The 25523-nt window shown below is 33.2% G+C and overlaps 2 protein-coding genes across 3 annotated transcripts; one reads left to right on the forward strand and one right to left on the reverse strand.

The window, feature by feature from the left end:
- Positions 1-7389: 7389 nt before the first annotated feature.
- LOC130798920 (uncharacterized) lies at positions 7390-10346 on the reverse strand. Its single transcript, XM_057662017.1, has one exon. It carries the CDS (start codon positions 8663-8665, stop codon positions 7709-7711), a length of 957 nt encoding a protein of 318 aa, XP_057518000.1. The 5' UTR covers positions 8666-10346; the 3' UTR covers positions 7390-7708.
- A 6230-nt stretch (positions 10347-16576) lies between these two features.
- On the forward strand, positions 16577-21124 carry LOC130798924 (translocase of chloroplast 120, chloroplastic). Of its 2 annotated transcripts, none has more exons than XM_057662020.1 (2): positions 16577-16722; positions 17263-21124. In XM_057662020.1, the coding sequence occupies exon 2, from the start codon at positions 17286-17288 to the stop codon at positions 20826-20828; it is 3543 nt and encodes a 1180-aa protein (XP_057518003.1). In that variant the 5' UTR covers positions 16577-16722; positions 17263-17285; the 3' UTR covers positions 20829-21124. The 2 variants fall into 2 exon arrangements, with proteins under 2 accessions (XP_057518003.1, XP_057518008.1); XM_057662025.1 differs by lacking the exon at positions 16577-16722 and adding an exon at positions 16774-17042.
- Positions 21125-25523: the final 4399 nt, after the last annotated feature.

A 25523-nucleotide genomic window follows, 5' to 3' on the forward strand; every position in this document is an offset into this window, starting at 1 on the left:
CAAACTCCCTTTTCATTGGACTGTTTATCTTGTACTAATTCACATACATAAAATATGTAATTTTTAATCTAAGGAAATTAAATTAATTTTTGGACATTTGTACTATACACCTACTTTTTATTAGTGTATGGAGTACTTTATAAATGTAATTAATAAATATATTAAATTACATATAAGTAAAGGTGACAATAGTCCAAATTTGGTGGGTCAGGCTTAGACGTGTCTTATTCATTTATGTTGAATTGAAATAATTTCATCTTTAGAAAAAGGTTGTTTACATCAAAATAAGCTCATGTGTCAAATTGGATACCCACTATCCATAATTTATTTTTCAACTTATTTGCAATATTTTTGGTGATAAATTGATAACTATTGGTGAAATTAGATTTTAAGAATAATAGTACACATAATATGGCCTACACTTTAATTGCATAGTACCAACCCACATACCTATTTCTACTCATTCCTATGAGTAATTGGAAATATCTATATAGCGGACAATATATTAGTCTCTCATAATTAAATGTCTTATTTGTTTTTTAATATTATTCACTAATCATTTTTAATTTGTATTTATTTATAATTTATATATTAAAATTTAGTTAAGAGATCTTATTAATTTGATTCGTCTCAATATAAAATTTATTAATATAAATTTATTATAATTAGCCATACACAATTAGAGATATTTAAGTCTAAATAGCATATTAGCAAGTGTGCAAAAGCAAATGAAATATTTGATTAGAATAAATAAATTATTTAATTTGTTGTTACAACTAAAAAAACCAAATCACTTCATCAATGATTTTTCACGGACTAGGATTATTTTCGCAAATAATGAAAAATCTTAATGATAAAAAAAATCGTAGTCTACACTATTAAGGACTCAGGAGTATGTTAATTTTAATCTTAATTAAAGTAAATATGATATTTTCAATTAAAAATGTATATTAGGTTTGATAGTTCATTTTTTTTTTATTGTCGAGTAGGGAGACTTCTATTAATGTTTTCTGAAAAAGAATTCTCATCGATGAAATTGCATGGAGGAGATAAGTTATGGCATATTGGCATGGCTTGCAATATCCAAGTTATTATCTACAAACATTACTTACAATAATTTAACATTTTTATAATTTTCTTACAATAATCACTCTTATTAATTAATTATGAATAATTCTAACTTTATGGGATATTTGTCTAAAGTAAATTCAAGTAATCGGATGACCTGTTATAGTAGATAATTTACCAAAAAAGTAAATTAAAAATTAATATAAAATTAGAGAAAAAATTTTTACATAAAAATTCTAACAAAATTGTAACATTTTATTTTAATTTATTTTTTTTAAAAAAACACTCGCTATAGAAGATTATCGGCTACCCGAGTTCGCTCTAGGCAAATACCCATAAAGTTATTCATAGTTAATCAGTAGGTTGGATTATTGTAGAAAAATTATAAATATATTGGATTTTTCTAGGTTATTTTTCCTTTTTTTACAAGTTGTATACAAAATGTAAAAATTGATCATTTATAATCTTATAATGATCACTTCTAATCTTAAAAATGATCAATCATAATTTTTAAGTGATTACTTTTTATAATCATAAAATAATCATTTGTAAACTTAAATTGATAATTTACGAAGTAATCAATTATACAAATAAATTTTTTTATTTTAACCCGTTTATAATAAAACGGTATCACACAAACAGCAACGAATATTATTAGGGCATTGTTATATATCGCCACTCTTTTCATTTTATCACCACCTCCCTAATGAAATTACGAATTTTCCCCTGGACTTAAAACTTGTTTAACAAATGTAAACCGCACTTAATAACACTATTATCACTTTAAAAACATTAAATTTAAAGTTTAAACGTAATCTCGAACATTTTTATCGCGACCTTATATATATTGAATTTTCAGACGCGCCCTTATATGATATACGAATTCAAATACGGTACTATCTCTCTAAAAACTCTCTAAAAACGTTCTTCGATTTTAAACAAGCTGTTAGTTGGAATCGATTAACTATGGCTAACGAAAGCGACTATGAATCGGATCCGGTACGTACTTTAATCGATTTGAATCAGTGTATTTTTTTTAAAAAAAAAAGGAAGTCACAAAAACTGGGCGAGTGGTCCACTCCCACAATTTGTGCGACTCCACCGTGGTCTGCTCGCGGTTTTTGTGTGACTAGTTTTTTTTTTTCTTTTTTTTATTATTTACTTTATTATTTAAATTATTATACGTCTTAGTAAATTATTATTATTATTATTATTATTATTATTATTATTATTATTATTATTATTATTATTATTATAATATTATTATTAATAATATTATTTGTATTATTATTATTATTATTATTATTATTATTATTATTATTATTATTATTATTATTATTTTTTGTATTTTTATTATTATTATTATTATTATTATTATTATTATTATTATTATTATTATTATTGTTATTATTATTATTATTATTATTATTATTATTATTATTATTATTATTATTATTATTATTATTATTATTATTAATGTAAGTAATTTATATTATTAACATTACTATTATTTTGTTATTATTTATTTAAATAATTTATAATTATATGTTATTATTATTATTTTCTTTATTTAATATTAATTTGTTTTGTTATTATTAGAATTATTTTATTATATTATTTGTATTTTTATTATTTTAATATTAATTATTTAAGTAAATTATAATTTTTAATTAATATTAATTTTTATTACTAATATTTTAATATTAATTATTAAAGTAATTTATAATTTTTATTTATTATTGAATGTTTTTATTATTAATGTTTGTATGTATAAGTTTTTAATGACCTAATGTATGGTTTGTTTCATATTTCAATTTGCAGAACTTTGAAAACTTAGGAGACAACGTAGATTACTCCGGTAGATTTGTTACGAATAGGGAATTTGATTCCTTAAATGAATTACATTGTTGGGCCGATGCGATAACAATAACAATTGGTTTTCAATTTAGACGTGTTTCTTATAAACAAAAAGAAGGACGTTCTAGAGTTAGTGTGTATTTAAGATGTCACCGCTATGGTAATATTAGAGGTGATTTACATAATCTAGATAATGCTGCCCGACCTGGTTCTAAAAGTAGAAGTTGTGGGTGTAAATTTTTGATTGTTGCAAGTAGTCGTAAACCAAGAGAAAGACCTTGGACGATAAGGGTGTGTCCTGGTGAAAAAGGAAGACATAACCACCCGTTCTTAGTGTACAGAGATGGTCATGTAAGGGCAAATAAGATCAATGTAGATATTCGGGAGCACATACGACAACTTAGTGCAACCGGCGCATGCAACCGGCCTTTATCATGACTTCTATTAGAGAAAAATTTCCTGGTTTTTTTACTAGTATGAATCAGATTTATAATGCTAGGCAATCAATAAGGAGGGAAGAGAAGGAGGGTAGGACTCCCCTTCAACACTATCTTTATATGGCCACAGAACTTAATTATGTGGTCTGGACAAACTTGGATAATGAAAGGGGATTGCCGTGTGCTTGTTATTTATATATGTCCATCGGTTCACATAGTGCTTTGTATTTGGATGACATTCATCCATTTTGGAGTACTTTGACGCACACAGAGGTAGGAGATGACACCAACAAAGGAGTACGACACGCGAACGCTGATGACAAAGAGTACTTCCAATCTTTGGTCGATGAAGTTTTAAAATCTGATCCCGCAGTTGTATGACATTTGTCTCAGGTACTTGAGTATGAACTACACCCTGATAGAGCCGATATACTTGAGCCTTACGCAAGTCCACCTAGAAAGGGAAGACCAACCACAAGCAAAACCCTTAGAAGAAATAAAAGCGCGTTTGAATATAGTAGATCATCTTCTTGTGGTCGAGGGTCTACATCTTCATCCCGCAGGAGATCAAGTGGTAGATCTAGTGGTCGGGAAACACAAGCCTCAGTTGGAATTAATTTTAGCTTCAACTTATCTGGTCGAGTCGCGGGTTTCCTGCGACTGACGACTCGACCCGCGGTGGGCTCGGATTTCATGCGACTGGCCCAATTTTTTAATTTTTTTTCGTTTTTTTTAAAATTTAAAATAATACGATTCGAATAAAAATTACCTCGATTAATTGTTTGCGGATTAAATTTCTTAGTTTTTGCTCCAAAAATTTTATGTTGTAATTTTGTTTTTTAAGTGTGATAAAGGAGTTATTTAGTGAGGTTGGAGTATAAATAAGAAATTTTAAGTCCAGTGGCAAATTCGTAATTTTTTAAAATCTAGGGGCAAAATCGTAATTTTATTGAGAGTGGCGATAAAATAAAAAGAACGGCGATATTTAAAAATTGTTTATTATTTTCCACACGTAATCATTATTCATTATATTCTAAAATATCCGCTACTTTCTCTAAGAAAAATATATCCACTACTTTAATTATTCAAGTCTATTATAGTATTTTAAGAATGACATATCATACTCCTATATCACTGTTCTTTGTCTTTATCTATAATTGCTACTTCGGATAAAAAAACTGTGCTTGCTGTTTAAAGCATAGCTTAAGACACCTACTTTTATAGAAGTATTGGAAAATTGACAACAGTGTACTTTGAAAATACTTAATTTGGATCTTAAAATATATATTTTGAGTCTTATAACACATATTTTAGTATTTATAACAACTTTTTTGCATCTTAAAACATCTATTATTTTTATTAAAGAAATCTACTTTTGAGTCTAAGGAAAAAAAACAAGAGTGTAGATCCTAACAAAATAAAATAATGCAAATTTTTATAACAAACTAAAAAGCAAATGAGGTTATATCTTTAGAATAGAGAAAGTACCTTAAAAAATATAGAACACCTACTTTGAATTTTGCTTTGCACCGGGCCTCAAAAACATTAGAGATGGATCTGACTGTACACTACCTCTAAGTTTAAAGGTTAGGGTTTGAAGTTTTAACATATATAGTTATAGTCATATAATACTCGTACACCTTAAAAAAAAGGACAAAAAAAAGCGTATAGTCAATTAAGTTCTCAAATAAAGAAAACCCTACAAAGAAATAAATGATTGACACTAAAAGTGCATTGAGGAAAGCTACTAATATATTTTGGGAGAACAATTGAATATTAAATGATTTAGAACTTTTTAATACCCCAATGCTCCGTCATTAACCCCTTTAGGCTTCAGCCAAGACGACAAATACTACGATTGAAAATAATAACGAATCAATTAAGCTGGTCGGCATCTATATAATACAAAGCTAACTCTATCATTGTACGTCAATCCATAGGCAAATACATTTTAACTTGTAATTCACTGGTCAACTTATTTTACGTTATTTAGGAAAAAAATTCTCATGTGCATTGTAATCTTATATATAAAATGATGGTACAAATTAAAGGACTAGTTATTTTTTAGGTACGGTTTTCTGAGTCGACTTATTGGAAGCTATTCTCAGATCCTAGTAATACTAATACCTAAAGTACATGCATGTTGATTATTAAAGGTGTTTATTTTCAAATTAGATATTTCGGGTCGGATCAAAATTAAATTTTATGTTTGCATTGATTTTCATGTCTTTAAAGCAAAATCAAAGTCTAATCGATTGTATAAGACTGAATAAATATCAAAAACTGTTTTACAATCAACATTTTTATAGTGAAAACATAGCGAGAAATGTTGATAAAAGAAGCTCCATGAAAAGTAAAAAACTCTTGGCAATTAAAGTGGTCAACACTTGTATTTCACCTTAGAAATGAGTCAACTTTTTGGTGATGACTGATGATTGAGAACGAAGACGAGCTAATGTTATTTTAATAGTTATTTAATTAATCAAATATAATAATTAAGACAAATGTCATGCCAACATTGGGTACTGAATGATTCCCTAAATGAGCATGATTTTGTGGGAGTTGTCAAAAATCAAAGTTCACCATGTTAATGGTCCTATTACAAAATTGACAAAAATGAATAATCTCAAAATATTCTCTTAATCGGAGTAAATACTCTTTTACTAAGATAAAATCATGAGTTCGATTCTCAACTAGTCAATTCCTTCCTTCAGTCTGTCTTCTAATTTAAAAATTAACAAAATAGTCGTAGGGCATACAAGGAATAACACTACGAAGTAATTCGTTATTGATTGTTATTATTGGTTTTTTAGTTGGCTTGTTTGACCAGCTGAATATGCTAGCTGATTTTCTTGGTTTTTAAGCCATTTATTTATGAATATGCTTAGTAAAATTAAGTACTGATCGTTGACTGTTTATTAGAGAAAAAGTGAGCTAACAAACTAAAAGCCAAAGCCAAAAGCCAACAAAAAAACTCACCGGGTTGGCATTTGACTTTTGGCTTAATAAACAGCTATACAGCTGACTAAAAAGCTACCTTAATAGCACTTTTATATTGTTTGAGCAACAAATAAGCTAAAAATCAAAAGTCAAAAGTCAACCAAAAAATCAACCTAAAAGTCAATCTTCAAACACCCCAAATCTTTAATATCACATTTCTAAAGTTGATTTCAATTGGTCATATGTTTGATATCGATGTAAATTTTTATCTTAAGTTGTAACTTTTAGAAATTATTTTTGATTTTTATTAACTTATTATGTAACACTAACACCTTTATAGTTAAAATACTAAATGGTACATTGTAATGACTAATTATAATGAAATGTCGTGTGACATTACCATAATACTATCTTCCTAATTAGTAATGAATGGGTATGAATTATGTGACGAAATAGAATGATTAGAGTAAGATAAGAATAACTTCAAACCTTGTCAAATAATTTTCTAGTAAAATTATATTGTATTTCATTTTCATTCTCATTATTTTATTCCAATAAAAACACCATAAGAAGTTTTGTTACATCAACTAGGCCTCATTGCCCTTTAACTTCAAACCATGGTACATTATATTTTCATTTTCATTTTCATCGTATTCCCATTATTTTTATTTTCCATCTTACACCAATAATAGAATATCTATTTGGTCAGAATCACTTAATAAAATGTGAGAAGTTTTGGAGTCATTGCCCTTTTATACTATGTCAAGATCTGCTAGGCCCATCAACCAAACTAGACTTCGCTAATCTTCGAATTAAGGGAATGTTTGGTAATTAATTGTTGGTCTTCAGCTATAGGCTGCTTTTAGCCTTTTACCAATAGGTAATATTTGCCTTGTTTGTTGTTTAGACAATATGGAGTATAAATTAGATTTAAGTTATCTCTCATAATAATATTTTGTAAAAATTATTTATTAGTTTTTGGCTATTTGTTAGTCATAAAAGGTTTTTTTTTTGTTTATAGTTTGTTTTTAGTTAGTTTTAAATCATTCGCACAAATTTTTAAATTCTAAAAGACGATATTGTAATATTAATATTAATTTTTTACCACTCAAAAAGAAAACATTAATTTTTTAAAAAATAAATAAAATGAGATATATTACAACAATTGCCCAAATATGTGTAATTACTAATTACAGATAGATCACAATTTCCCAATAAAGTAATCATCCTAAAATTCACATCATACAACTTACAACTACCAACAAATCTAAAAATAAACACAGGACATCTGAATACAATATCAGCTACAACAATGATACCATTTTGTTCCCAAAAGACTTATAAGATAGTCTCTTACATAAACCAATCGATCAGTTCTACTGGCTGTCCATGTGAAAATGCAAAGACTAGGCCTTGCCTTCGATCCTTGCATGAGTAAGACCAACACAAGCATCCACAAAATCATAGTCAATAAAATCGGTGGAGAGAATCTGCAATCGATCAGCAATATTCTTAGCAAAGCATTGCTTGATGAACAATCTCAAATACCCATGAATTCGATTAGTAACAGGTTTCACCCACAAAATTGGGTTGTCTGCTTGAGGTGTAACTGTATTTTCCACCCGATAAAAAAACTTCCTAGACGACACAAGAGGTTGATCCGCCAAATGCTTGAGATTACTCTTGAATTTCGTAGATGGCATATCAGTATCAATCCAATTATCTTTCAAGTACCCTGAACTCCAAAGGGCATCACCTTTCTTTGGGGCAGCAGAATTTCTTGGCTTCCATACACAAATAGCCCGTTTAGGTAACACCTCGGAAACTGGCTTATCAAAAACATGATCATCCTGGTGAATAAGGTAATCCTCAAGTTTCTCGATAAGATACTTGTCGAATTCAGGTGGATCATTACGCCCAAACTCTGTCCTAATATCAAGAATGATAATCTCAGATTGAGTTTCGGACAAGAACTTCTTGACTTCATCCAAGACAACATCGACACTGTAAGTCGTGAGGATGCCATGGCAAATCCTACGTTCCTCCTGAACCCGGATGTCAATAACCCGAGCACCCTTCACAAGCTGCTCATAAATGGTCAAGGATTGACATTGAGCGAAGGGGCGGGTTATAAATGGTATCCCAATCCTGTTGGTGGCTGAATCATGAGTACCAGGCCAGACAATCTTGTTGATCGTGAGCTTACCAAGGTCAAGACCTGCCATCCAGTTTTTCCTGTCAGAAGGGTGATAATCACATCCTGGAAAATCACATCCACAACTTTCTTTTAAATCAACCAAACATTTTTTTTCTACTGATAATAATTTCCTCTTCTCAACTTGTTTAGTAACTTGACCACCCATTTTCAAATATGATCAAAGAAGGCGAAGAAGATCGGTGAAGATTGAAGAATGGTTATGATCTTCTTGTGTGTATGTCTGTTATGGACAGGTACAAGTTGTATTTTAATACCTAACATTTTGTTAATTGAAGACTCAGAAAGCTCAGTTTGATGAAGGAATGACTCATGTTAATTTCTGTAATATTTTTTCTTTGCACAGTGAGTTAATATTTGATCATGACTTGAAACACGTGGCTTTGGACAATTAGTTTATATCATAATCATATATTTACAATTGTTCAATCTAACAAATGAATTAATGGTGGAGATTTTTTATCAAGGATCTTTCCCATGGTTGGTCCACCCGTATTTAACAGCTTTTGTTGGCTTTCTAATTAATCTGTGTTTGTGGTTTTTATTTTTTCTTATGTAATACTTAATTAATTAATTAATTAATTAATCATATTAAATGATGGCTAAAGCAATAATATCAACTTTGACAACCCAGTAATCATATCCTTCTGGGTCCTTGTTCCCCAATTAGGCAAGTAAAAAGTCGATGACTTTATGTCAACATAGTGCAAAAATATAAGTTCAATCATGGCAGCAGTATCGGTCGCAACACGACTCTTGTGCTAGTCTCAGCACATAATATTGTGGTCGTGGAGGGTCATGTGGGGCGTTTGTACTATGGTCACACACAGTGTTCATTTATAGGCTTTTGGGTCGGCTTATTGATTAACTTTTCGTTTTTGACTTGTTGATTGGTAAATGGCTTTAAACCCAAATGAGAGACTCAATGACTGTTTTCTATGAAAAAATAAAGAAATTCATCAACTTTTGGTACATTGGCCCACAATCTCTAACAAATAGTGAGAATAACATCTCCATGAACAACTAACTTATGCTGCTAACTTAACAACCAACAATAATAATTAATAATCAATGCAACTTATTTGTCAAACAAGTCAACTGAACTAGTCGCCAACCAATTGTCATACACCTTGTGTGTAACAACTCCCTCATGAATACTAAATCAACAAAATGCTCAAGCCAGTTATTAGGTCATTATATATTGTAGTTGTGGTTTCTCCATCCCACAAAACTTGTATCCAATATTCAAGTTCAAGTAATTACTATTTTCAATTACCCAACAAAAATTCAGTCATTTCTAAGAACATGAGATTTATTCCCAAGCAACATTCATAGTAAATAAACAAAGGTTAATTCACAATTGATAGCAACAAAGACGAAACATCATCTTCTTAGTAAGAGCAAAGAGTAAGTTCAAAGTTTTACCATTGCTGGCGGCAGAAAGACTTCAAGAGATCAATTCCCAAGCAAAAAAAAAAAAAAGAAGACTTGAACCTTGATACCAAGCAGAACATGTGATAGATTCTAGAATATGAGTCTTATTAGAGTATATAACATCTTATGTTTTTTATTGAGTTGGTGCCTTGATATAGTACCAAAAGTCAACATGATAAAAAGGCCACAGGTTCAAATTCCAACTAACCCTAAGATTCAAGTGGAATATTTCGCCCTAAGGTACGAGAAGGATTTGTGCTGCATCCACACTTCTAGCCCAAAAGAGTTCTCGTGTGAGGTGGCTTGTTAGAGTATATAACATATTATGGATCTCAACCATCAGTTTTAGCTTTTGGTTGAGTTGGTTTCATGACAATGAGGAGTACTAGTTAGAATTCTCACCTTGGTTTTTGAATAGGGAAGTACTAGCTCAAAGACAAGGTGATAACACTTCAATATTCCTGCAGCCATTCATAAGAATACTGCACTTCTGTTCCTCAAAAGAGTCATTGTTCTTTAATCATGCATTGATGTTCTCTTCTTAGTTCTACTTGGAAAGAAATATCCCTTTAATAAAATTGGATTTCCGGCCTATCTACACATCAGAGTATAATAATACAGGTCTGCACTCTGCACTCAGGAACATGAAGTATAAAAAACTGCAATTAAGTTAGCAAAACCTGCACAAGGACTTTAATATGGCTTAGTTCCATATGGCTTTCACAGTGCTAAGGTAAACTCATATTCACATCAGGCATCTGACCAGGTACAGCCATCAGCAGTCTAAAACAATCAAAAGCAGCAAAGGAACAAACATTGATAATTAACAAGATAAGCATGATCATCCCAACATATGGAATCAGCTACATGATATACAATTCCTTCCTAAACTCCCAAACCTTTCAATTTTCCCCCAGCAGTCAAAACCCTAGAGAACTGAAACCATTATAATTATAACTCCTTTCTAAACTCCTTATAAAACCTCATTGCCTCTCAATAATTTGAAATTTCCACCTTATGGATACCCTATCACTAGACCCGAATTTATTCAATGAAACAACATTTTTGCAATTATTTTAGCAAATAATTTCCAAGAAACATCAATCATTTACTATAACATACCCAGATAGCACATTATTCCAAATTGAAACAGACATTTTATCAAACACCTTTCGTGCTTCAACGTGATCACCACATTCAAAATACACATTCATAAAATGATTAGAAACTAATGTATTGGTGTGTTTTATACCAGGACACTTTAAACAAAGATGCACCCATTTGCCCACTTAAAGAGATCTAGCCTTCGCACACCGTGTTAAGAGAAATTTAAAAGTTTTAGACTTTAATCTCATACCTTTTCTAGGTAAGAGACCGAGTCATTTAACGGTTTCTTTAACCATTCCTTGGTTGCAAAGATCATTCAATGGTACATGGTTGAACTTCTCAAAATTAATTGTCGGGTCTTCAAAGGTTTAAGACAAAATTGAGAAAATCATGCCCTTTTTTTGATGGAAAAATGGGACTGGGAGCATTGCAGTACAGCACCAAGTCAAGTTTGAGATTCTTGATTAAAGAACTAGTTTAGAACGTGGAAATTTTTACACTTTCTGTGGCGGTTAACGAGATTTAACATCGCCGGAAAAAGATTTTTAAGTCTTGTAGTTCCAGAGGCTATTTGTTTGACCCGTCTCATGGAAGGCAAAACGGGTGGCGGTTGCGGTATCTTTCTCATATATGCACCGCGGGAATGATTATGAAATGTTGGTATAATTTTGATAAAATTATTTCTTCATAAATTTTGATAACTATATTTATTTTTATTTAATAATTTTATTTTTTTCACAAAACTTTATTTCATTTCAATATATTAACACTTAAATATGTGGTATTAGGAGGTAATAAAAAGTTATAAAATAAAAATTTTTTTATGATTAAATTTTCATTACTATACAAATGACATGATACATATTATGAAAATTTACATCACAAATCATTTTCATTACCACCAAATAATATCACTAACCAAGCAGGAAGTTTCTACGAGTTATTTTGGTGAGAGACTAAATTTTAATGAGACGACCTCATATTAAAAAGTTTATATGTTAAAATTTTCTATTATTAGACTATTTAACAAAAATATGAGATACGATTTTCGATAAAATTATCTCATACAAGAATTTGAGAGAGAAGTTAACAAATTAGAGTTAAGCATCCAATGAATATTCATCCTTATGTGCTATTGTGTTAAAAAAAATTAAAAAAAAAATAAAAAAAAAATAAATTCTTAAGATAGCATAATAGAAGTACATGTGATATTTTGTATGCGCTTGAAGCTTGGACAGCCCATCACTATTTTGGTGAAGAAAATCTTGTAAAGTCTCATAAAATATGTAATATTAAATGCTTAAACATAGTGAGCAATAAAGCTACAATGTTATGTACACTCAAATGAAAGAATAAGAAATTACTTTTATTAGGTTCTTCATAGGCTAACCTACTGTTATGAACTACTTTAGCCATTGATTCTCCATCATTGAAATTCTTAGCATTTACTTCAGCTTGCATTTACTCAAATTATTTACTCACAAAAGATCTCACGCTATAAATAAATCATAATTACTTATAAAAGACAAAGGTCACTGTGCACTTGTTGTTGAGTGAATTATGCAATTTTTCTCATATATGTACTGATTTATTTGCTATATATAGCCACCAAAGACAACCTTTAAACTAGTTAGACATTTATTACATGTCAAGTCATTGAAAATGATCTTACATGAAAAAGAGTTAGATATATAAAATTTAAACCTAACAACCAACGTACCGTTCACATTCTTAAAACTTAGCATAAATCAATTTTGCAGTGTTTGCACTAACTTCATTCTGAATGGTCTAGTTTCGACCTAGACATATATCATTCTTAAATCAATTTTATGTATTTTTTTTCTACTTAAATTCTTATTTTCTTAATCTCTTTTAGTTTGCTTCGTGCATGTTTTATGTATTAGTTGTTTCTATATAAAATATAAGTCTATATTTTTTATGGGTCAAGTCCACTTTCTAGAAAAGGCCCGCTACCTCTATAAATACACCCTTTTGGAGTAAGTTTAAAAAAAAAGAAAATATGATTTTGTTTACTCCTAAGGCAACTTATACTCTCTTTCTCTCTAAAATACTGCTACATCATAGTATAGCTATATGTCTAAAATACATATATGAGAAAAATTGCATAATTCACTAATTTGGAGGTGATTTTGCTTACACCTAAGGCAACTTATATTGTCTCTCTCTAAAATACTACTACATCATAGTAGCTATATGTGGGTACTAATTTGGGCGTTAGAGGTACTACCCCGGGGTTCTAGGTGTTATTTTGAAGATATTTCGTAATTTTTCGGCCAACCACCGTTCTACCACCACAATCACCCAAAGATACCCCTTAATTTGATTGTTTTCTATGTTTAACTGGAACAAAAGCTTTTATAAGAAACTATAGAAGAAATACAATGAATAATAATCGCTCTATGCCGCTTAATTGGTCTCTTTTTTATTTTAATTTATCATACTGCATTTACAATAGTTTTATTTTAAAACATAACACCACCACAATAATATATCATTGTTCTTTATATTCCTTCTCTCATTTTTAAATAACCCCACCAATAATATCCAATCAAATTTATTGATCTCCGAAACATACCCAATTGAGGCAAAATCTCAGGAACCGAAAATTATGTTCTATGTATAATTGTAATTTGTAAGAGAGTCATAAAGGTGTAGAGTAAGTAACAAGAGATTATGTCTCGATATACAATGTGAAAGCTTTGAATCTAATACATCAACCTCCACAAACTTGGGCAGTGAAATGATGAATCTCATACTTGGAAGTTAAATCATAGAAAAGGATGTTTACTCATAAAGGCACATGATCATTCACACTACTATCTTTGGGTCACTACTCACATGGCATGTACAAAGCTACCCAAATGGGATTATGAGTAGATAAAACCAAGACCAAAATTGCCAAATGCAAGATGCAAACAATATTTAGCCAAAGCACCGAATATAATACTTTATATGTTCCTTTTAATTTACACCAATGATTTAAATATGTAAGAGTGTAATGATTTAAATAGTGTGTTTTGAGTTATATAGTCATTATTATCGTATTTAGTGTATCTTGCTCATAGACACTATCTGGGGAGAAAAGGAAGACGACAACTCATACTCATAAAAAAGATGCAATTAAAGAGTTCGACTATCAGATTGAAAAAGACTTTTATATGATGTAAATTCAAAAAGACGAGATAATATTATTCATATATATATTTTTTTTCTAGACAACTAATAACATCTAATTATTTAAACCATTATGTTAATATGTTTTGTAGCTATGTACCTAACAACCATATCTACAATGAATTGTACACGTGAGAATAATACATTAGAAAATAGTTCATTAGTCATACTTTGAATTTTGAAGCTATGTTGTGTGGATTAGTGCAAATCTATTCCTTACCTCTTTAAATATCCAACCTTTCTTTTAATTCCTATCAACATTGACATCATCAAATCAACATATATTATTCAAATGCATAAAGAAAGACTTGTGTTTTGAGTAAGAATATTACAAGAAATGAAACAATTAGTCATTAATGAACATAAAAAAATAAATAATTTGTTTGATTATTAGAAAGCGGAGAATCTCTAACTGAAATACTTGGTTAATGACTTTGACTCTACTTCTATTAGGAAGTGGAGAATGTGTTTTATTAACTTTATCTTTACATCAATTGGAAGTGATTTATATTAATGACTGTTTAAAAATAAGATTAACGGTTCTGATAAACATGAATGAATAGGGTAAGTTTTGATAATGTTCAATATGTTTGATCCAATAAATTTGGGGGTCTCAATACTAAATTACATAGTATACGTTAGAAAAATATCATAATTTTTAAAATTGTGTAGGGCCTTCAAAAGCTTTGTCAATTTTTACTTAGGCCTCTGCAAATGAATTGTATAAACTTATAATTGGTAGTAATTTAAATTGATGACTTTGGTTAACTAATTAAATAAATGATTTAGATAAATAAAAATATTTTATAAAAATAATTGATAAATAATATTTATTTATTTGTTTGAACAAGTAACATCACATGCTATAAAAAGACATTAATATTCTATTAGTTTAAGTAGTACTCTAAAAACAAAACTTATATGAAAATTAAAAGACTCGTTTCATATGGCTATTTTCAGTTTTAGTTGCTTTAATCATGTTTAACTTTTATAAATAGCTCAACTTTACAAACTAAACATGCTGATTCACCCAATACTCTGTTTAATTTATGTATGGTTAATATTTATTGGTTGTTCATTGTTTATCAGTGAAAACGAAAAATATTTTTTTTTTATGTAACTTGAAAAAACTTAAAGTTTATTTAGGGTTTGAATATTTCTAAACATGAACCCCAATTGCAAAGACCATGCCACATCAATAATTGGGGAGTGAAACCAAAAAATAAATGGTAAGTGACCCAGAAAAATATGAAGAAATACTAGCAAATCTACAGGGGTCGGACTAACAAAAAAGAATGCAAGTATGCAACAATAAACCGCGAAGGTAGGCTGTATGGGCCGAGTCCCTGTCGACCACCCGATCAAATTTCCATTATCTTTTTTTATTATTCTTATTATTTAGACTCATACAAGAATCTTGGCAGCTATATTACATTTTATCTCTGAACTTATTTTAAGAGTTTTTGTGAATAATTTAGAAATTTGTTATACACAGAGTTTTAGTACATTCTCAATGGTGGGGAAAAACATTCCACATGTAGAGTTTTATTTGCTCAGAATCTACTCTCATTGGTGAGAAAAATTCTAAAAGCTCATAAACTTTTTTTACACTCTATATAAGTGGAAATTTTTTAAGATATAACTTTTTTTAGCAAACAGATTAGGAGTTCACAATTTACTTCCTTCGTTCCAAATTACATGCAATATTAAAAATATTGTATTATTTATTTATCATCTTTAATATGTGATTAGTTTCTAATCTATAAGTTAAAACAAAATCAAGTAAGATTTTGTTTGATTCGTCTCAATACAAAAATTATTGATATCAATTTATTTTTAATTTTCATTATATAATATAATTAGAGATATTAAAAATTAAATTATAGTATGAATATGTATTATAACTTTAAAGTTTCGCACTTTTGCTAATTACAGACTCAATGTTTATTTTCTGCGAATTACAGCTACCAAAGTATCAAACTTTACAGGTTCAGGCTAAAACACAAAATTCCGACTATTTTGGTGGTCAGACTTTTAGGTTAAGTGGTCCGAGTTCTGTGTTTTTGGCCTAAACTTGTCAACTTTGATACTTTGATTGCTGTAATTCACAAAAAATAAACATTAATGATATGATTTGTAAAAATATTAAATTTTAAAATTGTAATTTGCAAATTATTTTTATGGCATTAAATTGTCAAAAAAAATTAAAATGTTACTAGTAATTTAAAAGGAGGGTACATACACTGGCATTTTACACGAGGCTACCAATCCCCATTTTTACAACCGTCAGATCCCATCGTCAATCTCTACCCATTGATCTCTTCTTATCCGCTACACCTATACTTTTTTTCACGACCCAAATTTTTTCTCTCTCGTAATACTTGGGCAGATAGCCATTTCGAAGCTTTTTTTTCCCCTCTTTTTCTCTCACCCTTCAACAGTCTCTTTCTTTTCCCTACATTTGCCCAGGTTATTTTTATCATCATTATTTATGTTCTCTTAATTTATTGCTTTTCTATATCATTAGCTTTTATTGTATTTTCTCTTGCATTAAAATGTAATTAATTATTTTATAGATTTGATGTTTTTTGTATTTGATTGAATGACCTGCTCTCAAATTCTATTCTTGAATGCTCACATGCCCATTTTTGCTGAGTTTTTTGTTTTAAGAAAAAGTGAATTTTGATTGATTTTGTATTAAATACAGATGATTTTATATCTGGGTGTTTATGGGATTTGGGTAATTTTAGGATTTTGTATCGAAGTACCATTTCGGGATGGAAAATCAGGTGGGTGTTAATAATATATATGGAAAATCTGCTTTAAAATCTTGTTCTTGTATGTTTATATGTCCTATAATTTTTTGGAGTTGTTGAATTTCTGTGATTTTCTTCGTATAGCTGGCTATTAGGGTTTATTGATGTATGCTAAAAAAATTAGTTCAAAAGAATTCGATTGGTTCTGATTGGTGTATAGTTGATTTAATGCTTGGATTTTGGTTAATTTTAGGACTTTAAGAAGGTAATTCGAGGATGGACCATGGGGTGGAACATAATGAGGAAAATACTGCAAAAGTGAAGGTAGTTGATGATGGGTTGACAGAATCGAAGGAGGTTAGTGTTGATGATGATGGGTTGTTGGAAACAAATCTTAAGGAGGAAGCTGTTGGTGTTACTGCTCATGGTTATAACAACTCTCAAGAGTCTGAGGAGTTTGAGGAGGCAGTTGAATTACCTTTAGACGACACGAATGATGGGTCAAAACTGGATTCAGATGTTGTTGGTGTTGGTGTTGGTGTTAGTGCTAGTTTGAATGGGGAAAATGATGCAGATTTTTCGGCTGCTGAGGGAAGTTCAAGATTACTAGATGAAGCCGAGATGACTGATGCAGTAGAGGAATTTAGTGAGGGAAGAGATGATAATACAGAGAGTAAAGAGATTAGGGAAGAATCATCAATGGCAAACAGCCACGAGGATTCTGTGATTACTGTGAGTGATGATGGTAGTATGATCAATGATTTTTCCGCGGAACAGTCTCAAGGTGAAGGGTCAGAAGTTGTGGAGATTGAAGCTGTAGAAGGTGATGAGGACGCTGTTGATAAATCTGTTGTCTTTGAGGCATCAGAAAAAAGCAATGTTGGGCCAGTGGATCAAAATGATACTGGTGCTAGCCTAGCCGAGGATGTCAAAGATGTAATAACAAATGGAGATGTTGATCATGTCAATGAAACAGAGAAAGACGTAGGGGATCCTTCGGATGACGTTCATTTCCAGACTCCAAAGGCGAAGCCTGATGAAACTATTTTTAGGAATTTGAAAACTGATGATGGTGATGCAATTTCATCAAGCATTAGTGAGGAGAGTGCAGGAGTTGTATCCGAGAAAGTTTTGGACAAGACCAGTACAGAGAATGATGATAGTATTAAGGAACTTGAAGCTGAGGTTTTAATCCCCGAGCATCAAGATGATGATTTAAAGATAGAGGACAAGTCGTCAGATACTAGTTCTTCACTTAATGTTGAAGCTTTAACTTCTAAACCAGAGATCTCCACTCCTTCTGTTGGATCCTCGTTGAAGGAGATAAAAAACGAGAGTGCCTCTTCTAATTCGGGAATTCAAAATAATGCTGTTAATGAGATGCAGTCTTCTGGGACAGTTGGTCGTGATAACAATCCTTTAGAAGTATCAAAAAATGAGCAGGAGAAACCAAACAGTCAAGCAAGGGAGGAATCAACGGTTAAGCCTGCAGAAAAATCATCTGCTGCGTCTGGGAAGTCTGCAACTCCATCTGTTCGTCCTGCACAACCTGCTGGACTTGGACGTGCGGCCCCACTCTTGGAGCCTGCAGCAAGAACAGCCCATCATTCGCGAGTTAATGGGCAAGCTTCTCAGGCACAAATCAACAGTGCTGAAGACACTACAAACGGGGAGATTGAGGAAGGTGATGAAATTCGGGAGAAGCTTCAGATGATAAGAGTGAAGTTTTTACGTCTTGCTCATAGGCTGGGGCAAACTCCTCATAATGTTGTTGTTGCTCAAGTGTTGTACAGATTAGGCTTAGCAGAACAACTTAGAGCAAGAAGTGGGGGCCGTGTTGGGGCCTTCAGCTTTGATCGCGCTAGTGCCATGGCGGAGCAGCTGGAGGCTGCTGGACAAGAACCCCTTGATTTTTCTTGTACAATTATGGTTCTTGGAAAAACAGGAGTTGGTAAAAGTGCAACTATCAATTCCATATTTGATGAGGTGAAGTTTGGCACTGATGCTTTCCAAATGGGTACAAAGAAGGTTCAAGATGTCGTGGGTACTGTGCAAGGGATTAAGGTGCGGGTGATCGATACTCCTGGACTTTTATCATCTTGCTCTGATCAGCATATGAATGAGAAGCTCCTTCACTCCGTGAAACGTTTCATTAAGAAATCTCCTCCAGATATTGTGTTGTACCTTGATAGGCTGGATATGCCAAGTAGGGATTTCGGTGATATGCCGTTGTTGAGGACTATAACGGAGATATTCGGACCATCTATTTGGTTCAATGCGATTGTTGTCTTGACCCATGCTGCATCAGCACCCCCGGAAGGGCCTAATGGTACTCCTTCTACTTATGACATGTTTGTCACTCAACGCTCACATGCGGTACAGCAGGTTATTCGCCAAGCTGCTGGGGATATGCGGCTAATGAACCCTGTTTCTTTAGTTGAAAACCATTCAGCGTGCAGAACGAATAGGGCTGGTCAAAGAGTTTTGCCGAATGGTCAGGTTTGGAAGCCTCATTTGCTGTTGCTCTCATTTGCATCCAAGATATTGGCCGAAGCAAATATACTTTTGAAGCTACAGGATTCACCACCTGGGAAACCGTTCACTGCTCGTGCACGAGCTCCACCTTTACCATTCCTCCTCTCTTCACTTTTGCAATCAAGGCCTCAATTGAAATTACCTAACGAGCAGTTTGGTGATGAGGATACTTTGGACGATGATTTGGATGTATCTTCCGAGTCTGATGAAGAGTCGGAATATGACGAATTGCCTCCATTTAAGCCTCTAACTAAAGCCCAGCTGTCTAAGCTGCCCAAAACTCAGAAGAAAGCTTACTATGATGAGCTTGAATATAGAGAGAAGCTTTTTATGAAGAAACAGATGAAGGACGACAGAAGACGACGGAGGATGATGAAGAAAATGGCAGACTCCGTCAAAGAAATGCCTACTGAGTACAGTGAAAACGTTGATGAAGAATCTGGTGGTGCTGCATCATTACCAGTACCAATGCCCGATTTAGCATTGCCTGCTTCATTCGACTCCGATAATCCTACTCACAGATACCGATACTTGGATTCATCCAATCAGTGGCTAGTCAGGCCAGTTCTCGATAATCATGGTTGGGATCATGATGTTGGTTACGAAGGTATCAACGTAGAACACATGTTTGTAGTCAAGGACAGGATTCCCTTGTCTTTCTCTGGTCAGGTCTCAAAAGATAAGAAAGAAGCCAATCTTCAGATGGAAGTAGCCAGCTCTATAAAACATGGGGAAGGAAAAGCTACAACAATGGGTTTCGACGTGCAGAGTGTTGGGAAGGACATGGCCTACACGTTACGCAGCGAGACAAGGTTCAGCAACTACCATCGAAATAAGGCTACAGCTGGTCTCTCAGCTACTCTGATGGGTGATGCTTTATCAGCTGGAGTGAAGCTAGAAGACAAATTAATCATCAACAAGCAATTGAGGATGGTAATGAGCGGTGGTGCTATGGCAGGTCGTGGAGATATCGCATATGGTGGAAGTTTGGAAGCCACTTTCAGGGATAAAGACTACCCTATTGGCCGTTTCCTTTCTACTCTCGGGCTGTCAATAATGGATTGGCACGGGGAACTCGCTCTCGGATGCAATATCCAGTCTCAGATCCCGATGGGACGATCTACAAATTTGGTTGCTCGGGCAAACTTGAACAACCGAGGATCTGGCCAAGTCAGTTTTCGTTTAAACAGCTCAGAACAGCTTCAGTTGGCACTTATTGCTTTCCTTCCTCTGTTCAGAAAGCTAATGGGTGGTCAGCGTCAAGATCACCCTCTTGAGTATTGATAAAAGAAGTGATCGATAGCATTATGCACGACAATAGGAAGTAAGTTCGACAATAGCTTGTCGTCAAAGTTTAGCAGTGAGTAATCTCTTCCAATCTTCCTTTTTTTTTGGTTTTCCATTGCCATTTTAATTTCCTTGTTAGATATTTGCGTGACCTTTATGCGTTTAAGATTGAAAACTCAAGTTCATGATCTTAGTATAGCTTTGCTTTTTTCGATTTGAAGGAATTGCTTGTTACATGTGAAAATAGTATGTACTTTCAATGCATATGAAATTTTGTTCAGTAGTTTCGATAACGACTCGTCCTCAGTTTGCTTTTACTGTATACCTTTAAAATCATGAATTGAAGGTTTGCCGAACTGTAAATGAAACTGATGTTTAGTACTCCCTTCGAGCTCCTGAAATCATGATTAGGGTTTGAGAAGGATTATATGACAACTCACCAATGTCACCATACCCTTTTATCAAACAAGATAAGGAGGTTGGAGTTGTCGAGACTAGAGTTGTTTATTCGGGTCATCTGGTTGATTTTGGGTTAGGTCTTTCGGGTCCCGTTCAATATAGGGTTTTATGTCCATATTGACTTTTACATATTTTTAAATTCATTTTGAAGTCGGTCAAGTCGGATTCGGTTATAAGATTGGATAAGTATCGAATTATTTGGTCTGTTTTGAATACCTCTAGTTGAGAGATGCTATTGTATTTGTGACTTGTGAGTGAAAAAAATCATTATGGATAGGAAACTCAAGTATATGAATTTGAGAAGAATTTATTTGCTACAACCTACAATGTTTTAATCAATCAACTCAAAAAAGTATCTCCATTATCATGGCCTATTCTGAACCGATGCTGTTATGATTATGTGTCTGTCTTTTCTGCTAGTCCTTATCATGCATCATACTCTTTTATCTTCTTGAGTTTGCGGATGAAAGTAACATGCCGATGAAAGTAAGAGGAAAAATGTTACTTTTATTAGCAAATTTTAAAGAATAGAAAAAAAAAAGTATTTAGACACTGTATCTTCCCCATTTGGACATACATGATGATGGATCGACCCTATTAACACAATTTAGCCGTCATTTTTTACTTTTATTATTCAAATGCAATTTGACATGTTGAAGCTTTTGTCATTAACAAATTTATAATGTTTTCAAGCATATGTTCTTCACAACTAAAATGCTTTCAAGCATGTTCTTCAGAGCAGATAAGAACTTTTTCGAGTGAATTTATTTAAAATTTACTTCTGGCTTTATTTGGTTGTTAGAAAGTCCTTTAGAATTCATCTGTTTGGAACATCAATCATCTCCAATTTATTAGTGTAATTAGAGCCTAATTAAATATTCTGTGTATAAATATTGTTGTAATTACCTCATAATATAAAAAAAAAAAAAAAATCACAAGAATTTTACTGTATTTTTAGCTTGGTATCCGAGTTGATGGTTCGATCAACAATTTAAAAATGGTAGGTTCGAAAAGAATGGCGTTCCTACCCTAATTGATTACTTCCACATGCGAACTTGACGGGGGTTCGCATGTGAGGGGGGTGTTGGGATGAGTTATCCCACATCGATAAATTGAAAATGGTGTGCACGCTTTATAAGCTATTAGAGACCTTCTTCCCATTGCCATATGGTTTTGGGATGATATATATCTCCTTAACTTATGAAGTGTGTGCACTTGTGTCTTCCCGTTAATATGCTGGCATTCACAATAAGTCCAGCCTAATTTAACATGGTATCAGAGCAAGGTTCCGATCACCGGCCGCCGGCAACCCATAAGACTCATCATCTACAATGGAACCCGATAACAAAGCTGTTATTCAAAACCCAGTAACTATGGAAGATTTAATGCAACTGTTTACACAGTTAAACTCCAAAAAATCCACCACAGAAACTCAGAATTTCCAACCTATTCAAATTCCAGAAAAATTGAATCATAAAAATTTCACAAAATGGGCAAAGCTAATGCAACTGGAACTCGGCGGCAGGGGAAGGCTCAATCACATCACAGCCTCCCCGCCAAGCCAAGAGGATCCAGATTACATAAAATGGTCACAACGGGATTCTTTAGTAATTTCGTGGATAATTGGAAACATAGATCCAGAATTGCAAAATCAATTCTTGGATTACCCTACCTCGAGAGATTTGTGGAAATGGATCGAAATATTATACGGCGGGACCAAAGACGGACTCCAGGTTTTTGACCTCATGATCAAAGCAAACAAAATCCAGTAAGGAAGAGATCCAATCGAAATATACTATAGCAAACTTACCGGAATCTGGAAGGAGATTGACAGACGTTCACCAAATCCGATGAACAGTCCAGAAGACAAAACGACTTACAATCAAATAACCCAGCAAAACCGATTGTATCAGTTCTTAGCAGGGGTAGATGAAACCTTTGATAAGGATCGACGGGATATTCTCAATCGTGAACCTCTTCCAACACCAGAGGAGGCATTTGCAATAATAAGAAGAGAAATAAACCGGCGAGGGATTATGAGCACCGAACCACCAAAACCCTCACAAATCGAATCATCGGGAATTGGTGGTGGGTTTACTGTAAGGGGAAGAACGGAGAAACCCAATTTTCGTTGAGATAATGAGAAATCAGGACTCAGATGCACCCATTGTGGGGGTGCGAGACACACCAAGAAGGGGTGTTTCGAGATTATCGGCTACCCAGAATGGTGGGGAGATCGAAAGAAGAAAGGAGAGAGGAAGAGCATGGCGGCTGTGGGTACCAGTGAGGCACCAGCAACAGGCGGAGAGCACGGAGGAACGGCAGGCGGCTGTGGAGCCTCCCTCTCTGCGTCAGGTATGACAAAGAAAGCAAAGGAGGAAGGTATGACTTTTGGTCTCCAAGGATCAAATTTATATGGCTCAAATTCTCTTGTTTGCCCTAATTCCACACGTAAACCTAAGTGCTCAAGCCCATTTTGTTTTAGGCCCAATACCTATATCAATTCTATCGCACAAACTGTGAAACATGAAAATAAAACCAACTCATACCATGTAGGACTAGTTTGTAAATCGAATGAAAATTCCAGATGGATTTTTGATTGTGGAGCAACTGACACTATGACATTTGATTCCAGTGACCTTGAAACTATTCTCCCACCAGGAAAAAAAAATAACGTACAAACAGCCAATGGAGAGGTAGTTAAAACAGAGGGGTTTGGTGTTATCAGGATTTCAGATAACATCAAATTATCAAATTGCCTTTTCATACCAAACTTATCCCACAAGTTACTTTCCGTTAGCCAATTGACAAAAGAATTAAACTGTATTGTTAACATAAATTCTTCTAGTTGTACTGTCCAGGATGCTCAGACAGGGGAGATTATTGGGCATGGTATTGAGGAGGGAGGACTATATTATGTTACTCAGATGTCTCACCAGGGTAAAGCAATGCTTGTTCGTGGGACGGTTGAACAGCAGCTTTGGATGTGGCATAAGCGACTAGGTCATCCGTCTTTAGGATACCTTAAGAAACTCTTCCCTAATCTTTCTAGTTCAAATGTTCCTTTTGATTGTGAAGCTTGTATCCTTGCTAAGAGTCATAAGCATTTTTATCCGAACAGTGATAGTAGAACTGATAAACCTTTTGTTTTAATTCATTCGGTTGTGTGGGGACCAGCTCCCGCGTTCAATAATCATGGTTTTTTATATTATGTTACATTTATTGATGATTGCACTAGAATGAGTTGGGTGTATTTCCTTAGAAACAAATCTGATGTCTATAAGACTTTTGTCTCTTTCTATAAAATGGCACAAACACAATTCCAAACCCAAATTAGAATTCTTCGATCTGATAATGGTACTGAGTATAAGAATATTGACATGAACCTTTTTAATGACACAAATAGCCTTATCCACCAAACCACATGTCGTGATACCCCACAACAAAACGGGGTAGCAGAAAGAAAAAACCGAACTCTATTGGAAATGACCCGGGCCATAATGATCGAATCCGCTGTCCCTGCTTATTACTGGCCTGAAGCCGTCGCCACAGCCACTTACCTTGCCAATCGCCTTCCTACAAAGAGCCTAAATTTTTCTACCCCGTTAGATACCCTAAAAACTCATACTAATATTCCTTCTACTCATTCATTACCACCTCGGGTCTTTGGTTGTGTTGTGTATGTTCATTTGCCTAAACGAGAGAGGAATAAACTTGAACCACGGGCTGTTAAGTGTGTCTTTGTGGGATATGGGATTACTCAAAAAGGATATCGCTGTTTCAACCCAATTACTAAACGATTATATATTACCATGGATTGTGATTTTGTTGAAACAGAATTCTATTACCACCACCTTCCATCTAAGGGGGAGACACCTAATGAGGATAATATAGATCTAAGTTGGTTAGTCTACCCAAAACTGAGTGATCTCGACCCAAAAGAACAAGGAGGCGATACCACGAAGGCAACTGATAACATTATACAGTCTGATTTCACCAATATTGTGCCTGATTCTACTGTGTCTGAGTCTCTAGTTCAGAAAGACATTGAGGTACGTACTTTAGACTTGGGCCATATTAATGATTCTTGGACACCTGAACCTGCTGATATACCTTCTGACAGTGAAAATGTAGATTCTGTTGATATACCTTCTGATAGTGAAAATGTAGAATCAGGCAACACAGATCAATCAATGGGTTCTAGGTATGAACTGCCACCTAGGAGCACAAGGG

This window comes from Amaranthus tricolor, chromosome 1, assembly GCF_026212465.1.
Source record: "Amaranthus tricolor cultivar Red isolate AtriRed21 chromosome 1, ASM2621246v1, whole genome shotgun sequence".
Lineage (NCBI taxonomy): Eukaryota > Viridiplantae > Streptophyta > Magnoliopsida > Caryophyllales > Amaranthaceae > Amaranthus > Amaranthus tricolor.

Coding starts and splice junctions, on each gene's coding strand:
- LOC130798920 (XM_057662017.1), bottom strand. CDS start 8,665: ATGGGTGGTCAAGTTACTAAACAAGTTGAGAAGAGGAAATTATTATCA.
- LOC130798924 (XM_057662020.1), top strand. CDS start 17,286: ATGGACCATGGGGTGGAACATAATGAGGAAAATACTGCAAAAGTGAAG.